General features: G+C 45.7%; 1 protein-coding gene across 1 annotated transcript in view; it reads left to right on the top strand.

The window, feature by feature from the left end:
* The first annotated feature begins 5,257 nt into the window (after nt 1–5,257).
* LOC140724798 (uncharacterized) overlaps nt 5,258–19,914 on the top strand; it is an 81,589-nt gene continuing 66,932 nt past the window's right edge. The window contains exon 1 of the mRNA XM_073039422.1: nt 5,258–5,550. Within this exon, the coding sequence (XP_072895523.1) occupies nt 5,469–5,550 (82 nt within the window). The 5' untranslated portion in view covers nt 5,258–5,468. The remainder of the gene's footprint in view (nt 5,551–19,914) is intronic.

The raw sequence follows: 19,914 nt of genomic DNA, 5'->3' as shown, positions 1-19,914 counted from the left end.
ATCCTCCATACTCCTCACGTCCATGTACTTATCCAAACTTCTCTTAAATGCTAAAATCGAACCTACATCCACCGCTTCATCTGGCAGCTCGTATCAAACACTCTCACCACTCTCTGAGTGAAGATCCCCCTCAGGTTCCCCTTTAACCCATATTTCTCCTTAACCCATGACCTCAGGTTCTAGTCTCACCCAACCTCAGTGGAAAAAGCCCGCTTTTATTTACTTGATCTATACCCCTCATAATTTTGTATACCTCCATCAAATCTCCCCTGTCAAAGTACCATATTCAACTCTGAGATTCATTTTCTTGTGGGCATACTCAATAAATCCATTGAATGATAACCTTAACAGATTCAATGAAATACCACATCAGCATAGACTAAGACAACTGTGTTGCTCCAAAGAGTGCTATATGAGGTCATTTTTACCCTCAGCAATAAGGCTCCATAATGAGTCAACCTATAGCCGGGGAAGTGATAACCTCCTCCTGTTAACTGTTTTTACTCTTTCTTACTCTCTTCTAATATTTATATATTTGTATATCTGTGCACTTGTAATGCTACTGTGACTTTGTAACTTCCCTTGGGATCAATGAAGTTATCTATCTATCAATGAAGGGTGACACACCGTACACCTTTTTAACCACCCTACCAACTTGCATGGCAACTATGAAGGACTTATGGGTGAGGACCCCTAGATCCCTGTTAACCTGTACTCTGCCTTCAGGAATGACCTTCCAAAAGGAATCACTTCACACTTTCCCAAAGTACGGAGTAACAATATCCACATTCTTACTATCAGCCACAGAAAGTAATTCCTGCCAGATTCTTTATGTAAACCAATATGATTCTGCCAAATACGGGATATTCAACTTATCTACTTAACAAGAAACAACATTGTATGATGAACGCCTACATCACTGTGCATAGGAAAGAGCCCTCCAGCCCACAGAAAAATTCCTGGGCCAGAGGACGTCACTAGATAGATGAAAACAATGAAGAAGAGAGAAAGCCTTGGATTGAGTTCAAGAGCTGTGAGGAATTGTTGCAGCTCTATAAAAGCAGGGTTTGAACACACTTGGAGTATTGTCTCCACACTTCTGGCAATAACATAGCATGCCCACAACTTACCTAATCCTACTCTTTGGAGTGTAGAAGGAAACCGGAGCACCTGGAGGAAACCCACGCAGTCATGGGGAGAATGTACAAACTCCTCACAGGGAGCAGTGGGAATCGAACCCCATATGGAGCTCCCTGGCACTTGTACTAACCGTTACGCTACCACACTGCCTGTACGCTGTTGTGATTCCATCACTCACCTGTCACTGCCTCATTCCTCAGATATGAACACATTGAAGATTGAATTGGCCTGTGTCAGGGCGGGAAACGGAGGGGCTACATAAGAGGGAAAGGTTCGATCTATCTTAGAGTAGGTTAAAACACCATGGACTGAAAAGCATGTACTGTGTTGTAATGCTTTCTGTTCAAAGTTCAACATTAACTCTGAGTGACAGAGAAAGAGATAGAGGTTATTTTCATCAGCTAAGGATTTGATTGAGTCTTCAGTATTCTGCATATCGCCCTCGGAGACCTTGCCCCATCCACCAGGAATAACAGTCTCCAGGCTCAGCTGGGAATTAGTCACACAGATGCATCTCATTCTCTACGCTTGTAGGTGGAAAAGAAGGGGAAGGCAGAATTCAAATCTACTCCCACCCACACAGAAATACATGTAATTACATTTACACGATACACTACGGGGTTTTATGACGTATTTCATTGTAGGGTCCAGGACTGCCAAACATGGTGGACATGTTACGTTGGCGCCGGAATATCTGGTGACACTTGCAAGCTGCCCCACCACATCCTTAGGTCATGTTGGTTAATGCAAATGACACATTTCACTGTGTGTTTCCAAGTAAATGTGATAAATACATGAATCTGAAATCTAAATACAGTGAAGAAATAAATCTGACGTGTGAGTGAGTGTTCAGTGAGCATAAGGGGAAGAGTCACCGTGTGTGTGTGTGTGTGTGTGTGTGTGTGTGTGTGTGTGTGTGTGTGTGTGTGTGTGTGTGTGTGTGTGTGTGTGTGTGTGTGTGTGTGTGAGTGTGTGTGTCTGTCTCTGTGCCTGTGTGAAGTGACAGCTGGATACAGTATACTGTATGGGGATCAGAGCACACTGTGTGTGTGTGTGTGTGTCTGTCTGTCTGTCTGTCTGAGCATGTGTATGTGTGTTTCTGTGTGTGTGTGTGTTTCTGTCTGTCTGTGTGTGTGTGAGTGTGTGTTTGTCTCTGTGCGTGTCTGTGAGTATGTGTTTCTCTGTGCGTGTGTGTGAGTATGTGTTTCTCTGTGTGTGTGTGTGTGTTTCTGTGTGTGTGTGTGTGTGTGTGTGTGTGAGTGTGTGTTTCTGTCTGTGTGTGTGTGTGTGTGTGTGTGTGTGTGTGTGTGTGTGTGAGTGTGAGTGTGTGTTTCTGTGTGTGTGTGTGTGTGTGAGTGTGTGTTTGTCTCTGTGCGTGTGTGTGAGTGTGTGTTTCTGTGTGTGTGTGTGAGTGTGTGTGTGTGAGTGTGTGTTTCTGTCTCTGTGCGTGTGTGTGAGTGTGTGTGTGTGTTTCTGTCTCTGTGCCTGTGTGAAGTGACAGCTGGATACAGTATACTGTATGGGAATCAGAGCACACTGTGTGTGTGTGTGTGTTTGTCTCTGTGTGTGTGTGTGTGTGTGTGTGTGAGTGTGTGTTTCTGTGTGTGTGTGTGTTTGTCTCTGTGTGTGTGTGTGTGTGTGTGTGTTTCTGTCTCTGTGCCTGTGTGAAGTGACAGCTGGATACAGTATACTGTATGGGAATCAGAGCACACAGCAGATTCACATGGGTTTATCCTCCAGATATAATTACTGTAGCTTCTGAATTTCCTAAGTCTTTCCATCACCATGAAGCAAAAATTAACCCTTCTATTTCCACTCAGTGACCACATCTGTCGTCTGTGGAGGGAGGCATAGCGGGTAGAACTCTGGGGATTCACGTTCAGCCCTGACTTCCATCATTAATTGTGTGTGGACTTTTCACATTCTCCCTGTGACTGCACGCCTTTCCCCTGCGTGCTTCAGCTTCCTTCCACATCCCAAAGGTACGCTGCTCGGCAAGCTCCTTGTTGCTGCAAGTTGCCCCCAGTTTGTGAGTATTGGGGGAATAAAGTGGCATTGATATAAATAGGTGGTTGAGGGTCAACAGAGACTCAATGGGCCGAGTGGGTCAATTGGTTTATTATTGTCACATGTGCTGAAGTTTGTTTCATTTGCCATCCATACAGATCACATCGCAGTGCATTGGGGTAAAACAGGAACAGAGTGCAGAATAAAATTCCATTCCCTTGAACAGAAAACCCCACAATAAGTGGAGGATACAGCCCAGTCCATCGTGCATAAAGCCCTCCCCACCATTCGCAGGAAAGCAGCTTCCTTCATCAGGGACTCCCACCACCCAGGCCACGCTCTCGTCTCGCTGCTGTCATCAGGAAGAAGGAGAGAAGCCTCAGGACTCATGCTGCCAGGTTCAGGAACAGTTACAGTATTGTGTACGTGTTCAGTTACAGTATTACCCTTCAGCTATCAGGCTCTCGAACCAAAGGGGATAACTTCACTCACCTTCAATTGCCCCATCACTGAACTGTTCCCACAATCTACGGACTCACATTCAAAGAGTCTTCATCTCATGCTTTCGATATTTATTGCTTATTTGTTTGCTTGTTTGTTTATTTATTTCTGATTTGCACAGTTGGTTATCTTTGACACACTGGTTGAACACGGCCTTTCACTGAATCTGTTAAGGTCATTATGCCATGGATCTATTGAGTATGCCTGTAAGAAAATGGATCACAGGGTTGTACATAATGACATATATGTACTTTGATAACAAACTTACTTTTGATCTTTGAAGTGTTATGATTTAGAGAGAAAGTGCACTACGGGCAGGCAATAAGATGCATGATCATAATCAGATAGATTATGAGGTCAAAAGTCCATCTTATACTAGGGGACCGTTCAATTACTGAGCGGGTGTACCTAATTAAGAGACCGCTGAGTGATAGTAAACCTGATTTTGATTCTGATTATTTATTCTGAGTCGGTGCCTCGGTCCTAGACCCTCTTACTAATGGGAATATCCTCTTCAAGTCCACTCTGCCCAGGTCTTTCAGTATCTGGTAGCCAGACTCCCGCGACTTTGTTGAAAGATGGGACCTTTAATATATGTCATTTAATGAGAATACTGACAAATGAAAAGGGAGGAAATAGGAAGAATTAGAATTAAATCTGCTATGAAGAGAGCGTGGGAGTGAAACTTTCCCTTATTTAGAGGGATAAAGAAAATAGGACAAAGCAAAATTAAGCTTCTTCATCAATATATTAAATTTCAAAATTTATAACAATTTACTACCTGTAGAAATGAAGCAATTGTTCCTTTTTGAGCCGTGGATGTTAGATAACATCAGTTATATAAATCTCATCACACTTCAAAGTAAATAAATATTGAGTGTCTGTTCGAGAATGTGACTGTATATTGAGTGCCTGTTTGAGGGTGTGATTGTACACTGGGTGTCAGTTTGAGAGTGTGGCTGTACACTGGGTGTCAGTTTGAGGGTGTGACTGTATATTGAGTGCCTGTTTGAGGGTGTGATTGTACACTGGGTGTCAGTTTGAGAGTGTGATTGTACACTGGGTGCCTGTTTGAGAGTGTGATTGTACACTGGGTGTCAGTTTGAGAGTGTGGCTGTATACTGGGTGTCAGTTTGAGGGTGTGACTGTATATTGAGTGCCTGTTTGAGAGTGTGATTGTACACTGGGTGCCTGTTTGAGAGTGTGATTGTACACTGGGTGTCAGTTTGAGAGTGTGGCTGTATACTGGGTGTCAGTTTGAGGGTGTGACTGTATATTGAGTGCCTGTTTGAGAGTGTGGTTGTACACTGGGTGTCAGTTTGAGGGTGTGACTGTATATTGAGTGCCTGTTTGAGAGTGTGGTTGTACACTGGGTGTCAGTTTGAGGGTGTGACTGTATATTGAGTGCCTGTTTGAGAGTGTGATTGTACACTGGGTGTCGGTTTGAGGGTGTGATTGTACACTGGGTGTCGGTTTGAGGGTGTGATTGTACACTGGGTGTCAGTTTGAGAGTGACTGTACAGTGGGTGCGTCTATGAGTTGGGAGGTGTGCCTGTAGTCTGTGAGGAGATGTCTCTTTAAAGGTGTTTCTTTGCACCGGGAGCCTACTTGAGGGTGTGCCTGGACTCTGAGGAAGTTCCTGCCTCTCCGAGCTCAGGTAGTGCCGAGACGTCGGGAGGAGGCGGCGGCGGTTCCGCCCCGTACGCCGTGCCAGTGAGCGAGGCTCCGTCCCTCCCCCTTCTCGCCGCTCGCCTAGCCCGGTCGCCGAGCTGGTTGCCCGGACTGAGGGGACGCCGAGAGCCGGAGTCCGGGCACACGGGATGGCAGCGACCGACTGGGACTGGTTTCAGCGGGAGGAACTAATCGGACAAATCAGCGACCTGAGGGTACAGAACCTGCAGGGTGAGTCCGCCTGAAGTTTGGCTCCTCTAGCGCCTAGCGTCCCAAGTTGGGACGTTCCCCAGGCCGGGCAGCGGCATCTCCGGGGTGTGAGCAGAGTCCGCGGCTGGGGGGAGTTCCGGGCTCTCGGAGTCCGTGAGGAGCGGAGAGGAGAGAGGGTGGGGAGAGAGAGAGAGTAGGGGCTGATAGAGAGGAGGTGAGTGAAAGAGAGAGAGGGGGAAGGGGTTAGAGAGAGGGGTGTGTGTACGAGAGGGATGGGTTGGGAGGGGGTAAGAGGGAGAGGGGTGTGAGAGGGATGGAAGGAGTGAGTGAAAGAAGAGGGATGAGAGAGTGGCGGACAGAAAAGGGGATGACAGAGCGGGGGTTAGGGGGTGTGAGGGAGTGGGGGACAGAGAGGGTGTTGCGAAGAAGCAGGGATTGAGGAAAAATATGGGGAGGGGAAGAAGGTGGTGAGAGGGGGCATGAGAGGTGAAGGGTTTTGAGGGAGAAGTGGGAGAGGGGAGAAAGTGGGGTTAAGAGAAGGGTGGTGAGAGAGAGGGTAAAAGGGGGTTGGGGAGAGGTTGAAAGGTGGGGTGAGGGGGAGAGTGGGTTCAAGAGAGATAGGTGGTGAGAGAGGAGGAGTGTGAGTGTGACTGATAAGGGCTGAGAGAGAGGGTGTGAGGGAGGAGTGTGAAGAGGTTGGGAGAGAGGTACAGGTGACAGGAGGGAGGGAAGGGGTAGGAGAGCGTGAAGAGGGTGGGGGAGTGAGCAGAGCAGGTTTGAGAGGGTGCTGTTAGGTAGGGAGGGGTGTGGGGAGAATGGAGGAGATGTGGTGTGAGGGTTGGAGTGAAGGGGTGAATGACCCTGACTCAGACTCTGACAACCTGTTGCCCCTCTTACTCTCACCCGCTCACTGGGGCATTAATTGTGTAAAACTGGTCTCTTCCCTGGCCCGTGGTCTGTTATTTAACACATCTCGTTGTGCTTCACTCTGAAATCTCCATACATCTCCGGGTCTACCACCCTTTCCCCATTGACTACTGCTGTCACCCCCTCCACTCGTTCTCCCTCACTCCTGTCAAAGACTGTGCGGTTTTGTGTCCACGAGAGAGAGAGAGAAATTGACACGGGCTAAGTTGTGTCATGTCAGATCAGCTGGAGGTTATTACCCTGTACAAGTGCGATGAAAAACTTGTAGCAGCATCACAGACACAGAGTATCAGATAAGCAGCGTTCTCGAGGAAAAACATACCCAGTTGAACAGATTTAGAACAAAAAAAGTGGATGTTAATGTAAACTGATCAGTGTTCATAAGTGTTGCTAGACTACAGTGATGAGGGTTTTGCCAGTTGATGCAGGAGCTGACTGGTTGAACCTGGTGATGTAGAACCTGCCTAACGGAGCCAGTGAGAAGTTGGCGTGGTCTGGATGATAGGGATTTTTGATGATGGCTATTGCTTGCTTGAGGCAGTGCCTCCTGTAGACGCTCCCGATGGTGGGGAGCAATGTGTCTGTGATGTATCGGATAGAGCCCGCTACTCTGCAGCTTCTTGTCTTCCTGCGCGTTTGAATTGCCGTCGCAGATTGTGATGCTCCGTCCCTAACTACGGAATGAAAGACTCGTGCGTCCCACCACCTCTCTTGTTTCCCGACCTCTTGTGTACCTCTGCTGTCAGATCTCTCCCCCTTTGTCGGTGGTTGTGAGGTACGTCTCTGTGGCTGGTGCTCCTCTAACCAATCCTCTTCAACCTGAAACGTTTCTCCCATCACAGCCGCCGCTTGTCCTGCTGAGTTTCTCCTTAGAGTCGTACAGTACTACAGCACAGAAACAGGCCCTTTGGCCCTTCTAGTTGCTGATATTCTGCCTAGTTCCATTGACCTGCTCCTGGACCGTACCTTTCCATACCGTTCCCATCCATGTACAGTACCGTGCAAAGCTTTTAGGCGTACATGTATAGCTAGGATGCCTAGGACTTTTGCACAGTACTGCGGGAATTGTATCTATTGCACTGTACTACTACCACAAAAAATTGATATTTTCTTATCATATATGAGTGATAATAAACCTGATTCTGGTATGGGTCTCTATTGTGGACTGAGAGTGGGAAGGGGGCAGGGAGAGGGGAATTGTGGTTGGGAAAGGGGAGGGAGCGGGAAGCACCAGAGAGACATTTTGTAATGATCATTAAACCGATTGTTTGGAATCCAATGACTGTGCCTGGTGTCTCAGGGCTGGGTGTGTCTGCATCCGCGACACTACCCCACCCTTGGCACTCCTCTGTGTCTCACCAGTGCTTCACCTTTGCCATTCTCAACATAGTTTGCTACCGCCGGAGTTATGAACTCGCTCTCCGCTCCACAGTACTGTGCACCCTAGCTATATGTATATGTGCCCAAGGCTTTTGCGCAGTACTTGTCCAAACTTCTCTTAAATGTTGAAATCAAACCTGCATCTGCCATTTCTGCTGGCAGCTTGTTCCACACTTGCAACACCCTCTGAGTGAAGAGCTTCCCCCTTAGGTTCCCCTTAAATATTTCACCTTTCACCCTTAAACTGTGGCATCTAGCTCTGTCCTCTATCTATTCAGTGAAAAAAGCCTGTGGATATCCCTCATAACTTTGTATTACTCTATCAAATTTCTCCTCGAGTTTCATTTGTTCTATTTCAGAACGCCAGTAGTCCCGTCCTTGTCTTGCTCATTCTGTTATACAGCTTAAAAACACTGCAACAGAATCGGATTCTGGTTTAGTGTATTGTTTTGCACAGCAGTACGGTATAATGCATAAAAAATTAGTGGAAAAAGTGAACAAAATAGTGAAGTTCCTAAAGCATTGAGCTTTAGAAACATCCTAGGCAAGCAGCCTCTATCATCAGGAAGCCCCACCACCCAGGTCGTGCACTCTTCATGCTACTGCCATTAGGAAGAAAGTAAAGGAGCCTCAGGGCTCTCACCACCCGGTTCAGGAACAGTTATTTCCCCTCAACCATCATCAGGCTGTTGAACCAAAGGGAACAGAGTGGGAGGGATTAAAGGGGGCGGGGTGGCATTACTAGTCAGGGAAAATGTCACGGCAGTTCTCCTTCAGGGCAAACTGGAGAAGTTGTATAGTGAGGAATTATAGATGGAACTGAGAAATAAGAAAGGTATAACCATGTTAATGGGGCTGTACTACAGACCACGCAACAATCCGAAAGACTTAGAGGAACAAATTTGTACAGAGATTTCAGGCTGCTGCAATGCAAGATTGTTAAAGAAGGTGAATCTAACTTTCCACATATTAGCTAGGACTCCCATACTGTAAAAAGACTTGATGGGTTAGAGATTGTCAGATGTGTTCAGGAAAGTTTCCTTCCATCAGTTCATAGAAGTCCCAACGAGAGAGCACGCGATGCTGGATATGCTATTGGGGAATGAGACAGGCCAGGTAACAGAAGTTTGCTTAGGGGAACATTTTGCATCCAGTGATCACAATGCCATTAGTTTCAAAGTAAATATGCAGGAAGATAAGTCTGGTCCGTGGGATGAGATTCTAAATTGGAGAAAGGTCGATTTAGATGGTATCAGAAATAATCTGGCCACTGTGGATTGGGACAGGCTGTTTTCTGGCAAAGTTATACTTGGTAAGTGGGAGGCCTTCAAAAGTGAAATTGTGAGAGTACAAAGCTTGTATGTGCCTGTCAGAATAAAAGGTGAAGATAACAAGTGAAGGAAGTTCTTAAGTGAGGCCATGGATCAGAGAAAAAAGGTGGTGTGTTGCAGGTATAGGCAGGTAGGAATAAATAAGGTGCTTCTGGAGTATAAGAAATGTGAGAGAACGCTTAAGAAAGAAATCAGAATGGCTAAAAAAAGGCCTGAAGTTGCCCTAACAGACAAGCTGGAGAGAATCCTAAGGAGTTATACAGATATGTTAACAGCAAAAGGATTGCAAGGGATAAGATTGGTCCTTCGAAGGACCAGAATGGTAAACCATGTGTGGAGGCAAAACAGATGGGGAAGATATTAAATAATTTTTTTGCTTCTGTATTTACTCAGAAGATGGACACAGAGTCTATAGAAGTGAGGCAAAGTGGCACCAACTTCATGGACCCTTTTCAGGTTACAGAGGAGGAGTTGTCTGCTGTCCGGAGGCAAATCGGGTGGATAAATCTCCAGGGCCTGACAAGGTGTTACCTTGGACTATACAGGAGGCAAGTGTAGAAATTGCCAAGGCCCTAGCTGACATCCTTAGTGACAGGAGAGGTACCAGAAGATTGGAGGATAACCAATGTTGTTCTGCCTTTTGAGTAAGATTCTAAACATTAACTAGGAAATTATGGGCTGGGGAGTCTGGTGTCAGTTGTAGGAAAGTTATTGCATGGTATTCTAAAGGACTGGGTATATAAGTGTCTGGATAGACATGCACAGATTAAGGATAGTCAGCATAGCTTCATGAGTGGTAGGTCATGTCCAACCAATCTTATAGAGTTCTTTGAGGAAGTTACCAGGAAAGTGGTTGAAGGCAAGGCAGTGGATGTTGTCTACATGGATTTTAGCAATGTACTTGACAAGGACCTGCATGGGAGGTTGGTCAAGAGGGTTCAGTCACTTGACATTGAAGGTGAGGTAGCAAATTGATTTAGATGCTGGCTTTGTGGGAGAAGCCAGAGAGTGATAGCGATGGTTGCCTCTCTGACTGGAGACCTGTGGCTAGTGGTGTGCCACAGGGATTGATGTTGGGCCTGTTGTTGTTTGTCATCTATATCAATGGTCTGGATGATAATCTGGTTAACTGGATCAGCAAATTTGAAGATGACACAAAGATTGTGGGTGTAGTGAATAGTGAGGAAGGCTATCATAGCTTGCAGAGGGACCTGGATCGGCTGGAACATTAGTCTGAAAAATGGCAGATATGGTAGGTCTTACACAGTGAACGGAAGGGCACTGAGGAATGCAGTGGAACAAAGGGATCTGGGAATACAGAATTAATTGCAAGTGGCGTCACAAGTAGATAGGATCATAAAGAAAGCTTTTGGCACATTGGCCTTCAGAAATCAAAATACTGAGGACAGGAGATGGGTTGTTATGTTGAAGTTGTATAAGACATTGGTGAGGCCTAGTTTTGAGTATTGTGTACCGTTTTGGTCAGCTACCTACAGGAAAAATGTAAGTAAGATTGAAAGAGTAGAGAGGAAATTTACAAGGATGTTGTCAGGTCTGGTGTAGGTAGGACTTTATTCCTTGGAACATAGAAGATTGAGCAAAGGGGAGGTATAGATGGGGTAAATGCAAGCAGGCTTTTTCCACTGAGGTTGGGTGGGACTACAACCAAAGGTTATGGGTTAAGGGTGAAAGGTCAAAAGTTTAAGGGGAATATGAGGGGGAGCTACTTAACTCCAAGGGTGGTACAAGTGTGAAATGAAATGAGCTGCCAGTACAAGTGGTGCATGTGAGCTCAATTTCAAAGTTTAAGAGAAAGTTTGGATAGGTACATGGATGGTAGGGCTATGATCCAAGTGCTGGTTGATGGGAGTAGGCGGTTTAGATAGTTTTGGGATGGACTAGATGGGCTGAAGGGCCTGTTTCTGTGCTGTACTTGTCTATGACTCTCTAACATCACTTAATTTCTCTTGGAAACATCATTGGAATGTTACCCCAGCCTATGGATTCACTTTCAAGGACTCTTCATCTCATGTTATCAGTATTTATTGCTTATTTATTTTTTATTATTCTTTATTTTGATAATAAATTTACTTTGAACTTTGTATGCCTGGGTCTTGTAGCTCCCCTCTGGTGGTAGTAATGAGAAGAGGGCATGTCCCGAGTGGTGAGGCACGGCCTTTTGAAGGTGCCCTCAATGGCAGGGAGGTTAGTTCTCATGATGGAGCTAGTGGAGTTGACAACCCTCCACAGCTTTTTCCAATCCTGTGCAGTGGCCCCTCCATACCAGACAGTGCTGTAACCAGTCAGAATGTTCTCCACGGTACATCGATACAAATTTGCTCAAGTCTTTGGTAACATACCAAATCCTAATGAAGTCAGCGGCTGGTGTGCCTTCTTTGTGATTGCTTCAGGGTGTTAGGCTCAGGATGGACCTTCAGAGATGCTGACACCTAGGAACTAGAAGCTGCCCCTGGCGTTGTGGATTATTGGTGCCTCTGTGAGCGGGAGAGGGTGGTGAAAGAATGCAAAATGAAGCAATGGCTGAAAAAACAGGATCAGGGTGGAGAACCAGAATCAGATTAACACACACAAAATGCCAGAATAACTCGGGTCATGCAGCATTCCTGAGGAATGGTCTCGGCCTGGAGTGCCAACTGTTTATTTCCCTCCATAGATGCTGCTTGACCTGTTGAGTTACAGAGTCATAAAGCACTACAGTAGAGAAACAGGCCCTTTGGCCCATCTAGTCTGCACCTTACTGTCTAGTCCCATTGATCTGCATCTGGACCATAGCCCTCCATACCCCTCCCACCCAGCCTCCTAAATGTTGAAATCGATCTCACATCCAGCACTTCCACTGGCAGCTCGTTCCACACTCTCACCACCCTTTGAGTGAAGAAGGTACCCTTCACATCCCCTTTAAATATTTCTCCTTTCATCTTGTTCTAAGTTTCTGGTGATCTAATTAATGTAAGAGGTTTGCAAGTGGCATTTTGTGTGTTGCTTTGAGATTTCCAGCATCTGTGAATCTTTTGTGAATGTAGTTGATGGAAGGGCAGGATAGGGTTAACTCGCTTAGTTGCCTGCACTGCCCTGTCAGAGTTTTCAGCGATGAACAAAATGAAGGGTTGAGTGAGTTTTTCAAGGGCACATTAGCACAATTAATATAAAAGGAAGTAAAAAATTTTTAAATCAGCAAGATTGCGCTTTGGCTACATGGCATATTGGTGATGCCACACCTGGAGCTCCGTGTGCAGTGTTGGTCTCCTTATTTAAGACTGGGTGTTAATAGTTGGCAGAGGTTCTTCTGAACGGTACGGCAGAGTTTACCAAAGTGAGAGGAGAGATAAACAAAGTTTTTTAAAAAAAATCTCAACATAGAACAGCACAAGATTGGTTTGCCTTGTCTGAGCTGAACTCAATGCCAAATTCAACTAAATCCCTTCTGCCTGCACATGATTCACTGTATGTCTAGTCAAGAGTCCATTGGTCAGGGTCAATCATGGATGTTGCAGCAGGCCTGGGCAGTACGATATGGAGAGCGAGCTGTCGCCCATGTAGCAAGCTCCCCCTCTCCACACATCTGATAAACCCAAAGGAACGGCAGAGACCGATACAGTTTGGTACCAGCAGCGTCACAGGAGTTGCCAGTCAGTGCTGTGCTCAACGTAGGACCTTAGGGACTCCAGCTCCGGAATTTTCCCTCTGGGTTTATTCCCGAAACCTTCCCCGTGACTGTGTATAGCCGCAGGACAGCTGAGGTTTGAGATCAGAGTTTTCCTTCTCCCAGATGAGCTGACAACCGCGGCTGATGAGCCTCATCTGCCCGAAGCGACTGGTTTTAAGGTGCCAGTAACACCTTTGCCTCTTCTGTCAGTAGAAAGGGTTTCACTGGGCTTAGTGGCTAAGCCGCACTTGAAGACCAGGAGCGGGACTTGATTGTCAGAGGCCATTTGAGGTGCACGCCATTGGGAGCATTTAATAGGTAGTGGGAGATTATCCCCAGTCCCACCCTCGGCTCTGACAACCTTAAGGAACAGTGTGTGTCTAACAGCCTCTTGAATACCACTATCCCATCTGCATTCACCACCTCCCCTGCCGCTCGTCTGTTTAAAGCACATCTCCTTTAAAAATTCACCCTGTCACGTTAAATGCATGTTGTCTAGTTTTTGACATTTCTGCACTGGGGAAAAGATTCATGTTGTTTACTCTGTCCAGAACATAGAACAGTACAGTCCTTGGCCACAATCTTGTGCTGAACTAATTAATCGTGTAATTTTATGCTGACACAATGTCCATGTCCCTCTGTCCCAGGGGTTCCCTACTGTGGACCCCTACCATTAACCGAGGGGTGTGTGGAGCCCAGGTTGGGTCTGTTCTCTGCACGTTCATGTGCCTTTCTAAGAGTCTCTTCAACACCTCTATCATATTTACCTCCATCTCCACCCCTGACAGCTCATTCCAGGTATTGACCCCAATAAAATATTGACCCCACACATTTAGCTTATGGGCATTGAAACACCCAGTGAAATCTGTCATTTGTGTTAATAATCAACACACCCAAGTGCAGCCTGCAAGTGTTGTCACCCATTCCAGTGCCAACATATAGCATCGATCCTCATGGATAACCTTTAAACTTAACCCCACTCACCTTAAATGCTTGACCTCTAGTATTACACATTTCGACCCTAACTATGCCTCTCATAATTTTATAGACTTCTGTCAGATGTCCCCTCAGCCTCCGATGCTCCAGAGAAAAGGACCCAAGTTTGTCCATCCTCACACTGGTGCCCTCTAATCCTGGTGAACCTCTTCTGCACCCTCTCCACAGCCTCCTCCTCCTCCTGTAATGGGATGACTGGAACAGCACGCCGTCAATCTTGAAGGATCTCAACAGGGTGGTTGTGGAAAGAATGATTCCTCGTGTGGGAGGACCGAGGGGTCACTTCAAAAGTTAAAGAGTTGCTCGTTTAAGAGAGAGAGGTGATGATTTGATTTTTCTTGGAAGCTGGCAAACATTTGTGGCTCTTTTCCACAAAGGCCACTGGAAATGTTGAATTTGGATGGGTTCAGTCCCAAGTTTCTTGATAAACAAGGCTGTGTAAGGTTATGGGAAATGACTAATCCTCAAGTAACCACTCCCACAAACTCGACCTCCGCAGAGGCAAGGTGGAAGTGAAATAACCATGCTCTCAGTAGTGGAGGCACGAGAGACGTCAGGTACTGGAATCTGAAGCAATGAGCAAACTGCTGGGGGAACTCAGCAGGTTGAGCTGCGTCTGTGCATAGGGAATGGGTGAGAATATGGTCCAACTGATTCCACAACCTGTGGATTCACATTCGAGGACTTGACAACGCATGTTCTCAGTATTGTTTTAGTTGTTAATTTAATTGCATTTTCTTTTGTGTATTTGCATAATCTGTTACCTTTATGCATTGGTTGTTTGTTCATCTTTGGGTGCAGTTTTCTTTGCTTTTTGTATTTCTTTGTATTTTCTGTGAATGCCCGCAAGAAATCAGGGTTGTATATGGTGACATCTGTACTTTGATAATAAATTTACTTTGAACTTTGAATTTTGAAAAGCAATAGCAATTACGGAGGGGGAACAGTGAGAGATGATCGCAAAGAACTCCTGTCAAAGAGAGAAGGGAAACCTCTTCAAATTTGGCATACCTTGAAGAGACTCCCTCTATGTGTGTGTGTGTGTGTGTGTGTGTGTGTGAGTGTGTCTCTCTCTCTCTCTCTCGCACGTCAGGAGTGGGACTCTGATCTCTGGTCACTACCTTTATCTCTCTGTCTCATGCATGCACCAAGACACATGTAACTTTCCCTGCTTCTTTCCCATTAGCAAGTTAGCAGAGTTGTGAAAGTTTGACCTGCTCTGATCACTGCGACCAGGGGGTGAGTTACAGGCCTAATGACGGGCTTGGTACATTGAAGAACAGCTACCTAGCAGTGAATTACAGGCCAGAGTCTAGTCAAAGACTTGTCTACAGAAAAACATATCCGACAGTATGTTAGCGTACTTAGGCTGAAATCTAATTAAAAGGTTCATGTGACTTTTGAAGCGGTTCTTGCAAGCGAAGGTTTATGTGGTCAATAGTACTGCCTACGATCAGTGGTGTGAACGCAGTGAACCGTGCTGGGCTAACTTTTTGTAACTGATTCAGTGAAATCTGTCAGAGGAGGAGATGGTGAATGGAGAGAGTGTGAGGTACAATTGTCTTGAGATGTGGCAAAGAGAGAGAAGTAAAGAGTTAAAGCACAGAAACAGACCCTGCAGCCCATCAAATTCATGCTATCTGACTGCTGCACTAATCCTATATTACTCCTATATTTTAATCCTCCCACATTCAAAGTCAAAGTAAATTTGTTGCCAAAGTACATGTATGTCACCATATATAACCCTGAGATTCATTTTCTTGCAGTTAGAGGAAAAATAAAGAAAAACAGTGGAATTTATGAACAACTCTAAAGGCTGATAAACAACCAATGTGCAAAAAGAAGTCACATTTTGAAAATAAAAAAAATAGAAATTAAACTGAGAATGTGTTGTAAAGTCCTTGGAAATGAGTCTGTAAGCTGTGGGATCAGTTCAGTGTTGAGGTGACCGGACCAACCATGTTGGTTAAGGAACATGATTGTTTTAGGGCAGTAATGGTTCCGAGTGTGGTGGTGTGGTTTCTGTTCGTGTTTGAACAGTTTCTTGTCTTTTGCACTCTGATTGAATGTCCCAAGTTGGTGCCCCCTTTCATTGATTCTATTTTGATTATTATTCGGTTATGAATTTATTGAGTATGCCCGCAAGAAAATGAATCTCAGGGTTGTGTGTGGTGACTTTGATAATAAATTTACTTTGAACTTTGATGAGAACTGGAGGTCATGGGTTAAGGGTGAGAGGAGAAATATTTAAGGGGAATCTGAGGGAAAACTTCATTCAAACGGGTGGGAGTGTGCAATGTGCCGCCAGCAAAAGTGGCGGATAAGGGGGTTCAGTTGGACCACTTAAGAAAAGTTTGGATAGGTACATGGAGAGGTATGGTCCAGGTGCAGGTAGACAAGATCAGCCCAGCATGGACTAGATGGGCCAAAGGGCCTGGTGCTGTGGTAATTTGGTGGATGCGTGGTGAGAGTAAACCCATAGGGTGGCACAGTGTTGTAATGGTTAGTGTACTGCTCCTCCAGCGCCAGTGACCCAGGTTCAATTCTGCTGCTGTCTGTAAAATGTTTGTACATCCTCCCCTTGGCCACGTGGGTTTCTGCCAGGTGCTCCGGTTTCCTTTCCCATTCCAAAGACGTATGGGTTAGCAGATTAGTTGGTTACGTGGATGGGTGCTGGAGGTCCCTGATGATGGATTCTGCTTTCCTGCGGCAGCGATTCGTCTCACCCAAACTAGGGAGTGCTGGGAGGGCCCGCTAATCGTGCTGCATCTCTGAATGAATGGGATTGCTCTTCTTGGCGCTGGCATGCACATGACGGATCAAATGTCCTCCTCCTCTATCGTAAAACGAGGGTGTGGAGGAGATCTACCAGAATACTGCCTGGATTAGAGACTGTGTGAGCTCGGGCTTCTCTCTGAAGTGGAGGAGGAGGAGGAGGAGAGGTGACAGTGATGATTGTCTATAGATTGGAACTTGCATATTTAATGGAAAAAGCTCACTCTTGTTAAGATTCAGTTCATAACCAGAAAGAGGTGACAATGGAGATGTACAAGGTATCGATAGAGTGGACAGCCTGAGACTCCTTCCCAGGGTGGAAGTGGCTAATATGGGGGCTGGGGAGCACAATTTTTAGGTCATAAACAGAAGAGATTCTGCAGACGCTGGAAATCTAGAGCGACACACACAAAATGCTGGAGGAACTCAGCAGGTCAGGCAACATTGATGGAGGGGAATAAACAGTCAACATTTCAGGCCGAGACCATTCACCTGGACTGGCTAATTTTAAGTTGATTGTTTAGTGGGGATGTCAGAGGTAGGTTTTTTTTTTACAGAGTGGTGGGTGCGTGCAATGCCCTGCAGATACATTAGAGGTATTTAGGAGACTCTCCGATAGGCACATGGATGATGGGAAAATGGAGGGCTATGTGTGAGGGAAGCGTTAGGTTGACTTTGAGTAGGTTAAAGGATCAGCACAACATCGTGGGCCGAAGGGCCTGCACTGAGCTGTAGTGTTCTATGTAATAAGCACATAAACAATGGGAGGTTCCTCCTCCGTGTAGCTCTTGAGCATGTTTTTTCCATCTGTTTTGGAAAGCTAATTAGCTTGTTTTGACTAAAGCTCCGCTCTTGCTCTAAATTTGAATCTGGGTGCCTCACCTGCAGGTTAGACGGGTTGGGGGGGGTGGGGGGAGAGCTATTGAGACAGAGTAGCAGGCCCTCAGAGTGACAGGGAGGCAGTCGGAGTGGACTGAGGTGTGAGCAGAGGAAATGAGAATCACTGATACCTGCTGTGAGATGTGTTGCTTTGCAGCAGCCATGCAGTGCAACACACAAAAGACAAACTAATTACCATAAGAAACATTTATACAAAATTAAATTAATAAGTATTGCAAATAGAGAGCAAAGATAATGAGGTAGTGTCCATGGACTGGTTCATTGTCTGTTCGCATATCTGATAGTGCAGGTGAAGACACTGTTCCTGAAACGGTGAGTATGTCGCTTCAGGGTCTTGACCTCTTCCCTGATGGTAGCAACAAGAGGGCACGCCCTGAGTGAGTGGTGGGCGTCCTTAATGGTGGATGCTGCCTTTATGAGGCGTTGCCTTTTGAAGATGTTCTTGATGCTTGGGTGGCGGGGTGGGGCTGGTCCCCCTGATGGAAATGACTGATTCTACAATCCACTGCAGCCCCTCCGTACCAGAAATTCGCTGGAGTCTCCTCAAACTCAAAATGAAACATAGCCACTAACGTGCTTTATTTGTAAGTTCATTAATTATGTTGGACCAAGGATAGATCTTCAGAGATGTTGATACCAGATATTGAGGCGTGTTCACCCTTTCCACTGCTGTTCCCTCGATGAGGACTGGTATGTGTTCCCTCGACTTTCCCTTCCTGAAGTCCACGGTCAAATCCTTGGTCTTATTGACATCGAGTGCAAGGTGGTTGTTGCAACACCACTCCACCATCTTATCTCACTCACTCCTGTATCAGGATTTCACAGCAGTGACAAAGTGGCTAGTTCTAACTGCTGATTACAGCAGGTTTTGCAACTGAATATCACCCCTATCTCAGCATCTTCCAAAGCTTGAAATTGGAATTGGAACACAGAGCATAAAACATAGAAAGTAACAGTACAGGGCTTGAGGACCTGTAATGGAAAGGGTTGAATAGGTTATTCCCTAAAGCGTAGAAGAACGAGGGGAGATTTGATAGGCATAATACAAAATAATGAGGGGTATTCCTCCTCCTCTCGGTTCTAAAGGGATGTCCTTCTATTATGAGGCTGTGCCGTCTGGTTCTAGACTCCCTCACTATAGGAAACATCTTCTTCACATCCACTCTATCTAGGCCTTTCAATATTCAATAGGTTTCTGTCAGTACCTCCAGTTGAACTCTCGTCTGTTGTGTTTCCCCTAGCCGTCAGTCTGTGTTTTTGTATTGCCATGTGCTCCAGTCCCTGTTCCTGCTCTACTCCGGCCCCTGTATCACTGAGTACGCTGTCTCTCACCTGTTTCTCATTATTACCTGTATTGCTGTCACATTGTGCTCCACCTATCACCTGCCTCTCTGTTTATTGCTCGGTGTATTTCAGTCCTGTGTTTTCACCTGTTTGTTGCCAGACTGTTCCAGCGAATTTTCCTGAGCCTTTCCAGCATTTGTATCTGTACTCTGTCTTGTCTGAATATCGACTCTGCCTGTTCCCCGATTCTGGTTTTCAGATTTCCCTGGATGTTTTGATCTCTGCCTGAACTTTGACACTGACTTTGTTTGCACCTTGAAATTTGTAACTCAATTAATATCACTGTGTGCATGGTACTGAGTCTGTGATTGGATCTCTGCTCCCTCGTCCTGACAGTTTCAATAAGATCCACCCTCATTTTTTTAAACTCCAGTGAATATAGGCCCAGAGCCATCAAACACACCTGATACGTTAACCCTTTAATTCCTAAAATCATTCTTGTGAACAGCCCTCTCTAATGCCAGTGTATCTTTTCTCAGATAAGGGGCCCAAAACTGCTCAAATACTTCAAGTACTGTCCGACCAATCCCTTATAAAGCTTCATTACATCTTTACTCTTATATTCTACTCCTCTCAAAATGAATGTTGACATTGCATTGGCCTTCCTTACCACTGACTCAGCCAGCAAGTTGAACATAGAATAGTACAGCACAGTACAGGCCCGTCGTTAACCTTTGGGGAATCCTGCACCAGGACTCCCAAGTTCCTTTCCACCTCTGATTGTTAAATGTTCTCCCCGTTTAGAAAATAGTCTACGTCTTTATTACTTGTACCAAAGTGCATGACCATACACTTCACTGTGCTATATTCCATCTGGTACTTCCTTGTCCATTCTCCCAATCTGTGTCCTCCCATCACCTCCCTGCTTCATCAACGTTACCTGCCCTCCATCTACCTTTGTATTGTCCGCAAACTTGGCCACAGAACCATCAATTCCATCAAGCAAATCATTGACATATAACCTAAAAAGAAGCAGTCACATCATCGACCCCACTAGTTACTGGTAGCCAACCAGAAAAGGACACCTTTATTCTCACTCTTTGCCTCCTGCCAGTCAGCCAATCT

Source organism: Hemitrygon akajei, chromosome 3 (assembly GCF_048418815.1).
Source record: "Hemitrygon akajei chromosome 3, sHemAka1.3, whole genome shotgun sequence".
Taxonomy (NCBI): Eukaryota; Metazoa; Chordata; class Chondrichthyes; order Myliobatiformes; family Dasyatidae; genus Hemitrygon; species Hemitrygon akajei.
This window is presented reverse-complemented; position numbering and strand designations above follow the sequence as displayed.